Source organism: Ananas comosus, unplaced genomic scaffold, assembly GCF_001540865.1.
Source record: "Ananas comosus cultivar F153 unplaced genomic scaffold, ASM154086v1, whole genome shotgun sequence".
Classification (NCBI taxonomy): Eukaryota; Viridiplantae; Streptophyta; class Magnoliopsida; order Poales; family Bromeliaceae; genus Ananas; species Ananas comosus.
The window spans coordinates 1325-1999 of NW_017892333.1; the positions used below are offsets into that span (position 1 = coordinate 1325).

The 675-nt window shown below is 53.6% G+C and overlaps 1 protein-coding gene across 1 annotated transcript in view; it reads left to right on the forward strand.

The window, feature by feature from the left end:
- Positions 1-383: 383 nt before the first annotated feature.
- The window catches only part of LOC109705375 (probable aspartyl protease At4g16563), a 3464-nt gene continuing 3172 nt past the window's right edge, over positions 384-675 (forward strand). Inside the window, exon 1 of the mRNA XM_020226106.1 lies at positions 384-476. Within this exon, the coding sequence (XP_020081695.1) occupies positions 384-476 (93 nt within the window). The remainder of the gene's footprint in view (positions 477-675) is intronic.

The window sequence follows — 675 nt, forward strand, 5'->3', positions numbered from 1 at the left end:
TTTTCCAATAATGTATAGTCTATTTAAAATTGTCCTTAACCATCTTTGGCAAACTTTTTTTCTTTTACTATTTACAGGTGGGGAGGCAGCGCGCAGCGGTTAGAGTGGCTGCAGGGGAGGCCGGAGGGGCTGGCGGAGTCGAGGAGGAGGGGGGAGGGCTGGGGAGGGACCACGAACCGACACGGCCAGGGAGACCGCCGTACGAGTGCGGGAACAGAGCAACCTTGAGGAGTCAGGAGGGAAGACTTCTTGTCAGGTGGAGCGCGCGGAGAGGGACGGAGAGGAGGAGGAGGAGATGACAGGCGAGGACGACGACTCCGGACGACGCGGACGACGCGGACGAGGGAGGTGCGAGAGTGGGAGGAAATGGCGGCGGCGTCGCCATGGAGGAGGAGGAAGAAGATGTGAGAGAAGATCAGGATCAGGAAGCGGAGGAGAGGTGCCTAGGCGACATTAAGAAAATTGTGTTGTGGGTGGTAGAGAGTATACAGAGAAATAGAGAGAAAGAAACAAGTATAAGATGAGGACGAGGAGGGTGGTATTTCTGCGTAGGTGAATTGATTATAATAATTATGAGAGGGGAGGAAGTGGCGGAGCGAGAAAGATGGTGGGACCACCAGAGTCCCTCTCTAGGCTGCTAGCTTTTTCATATATAAACCATTTGGAGCTGAGAAA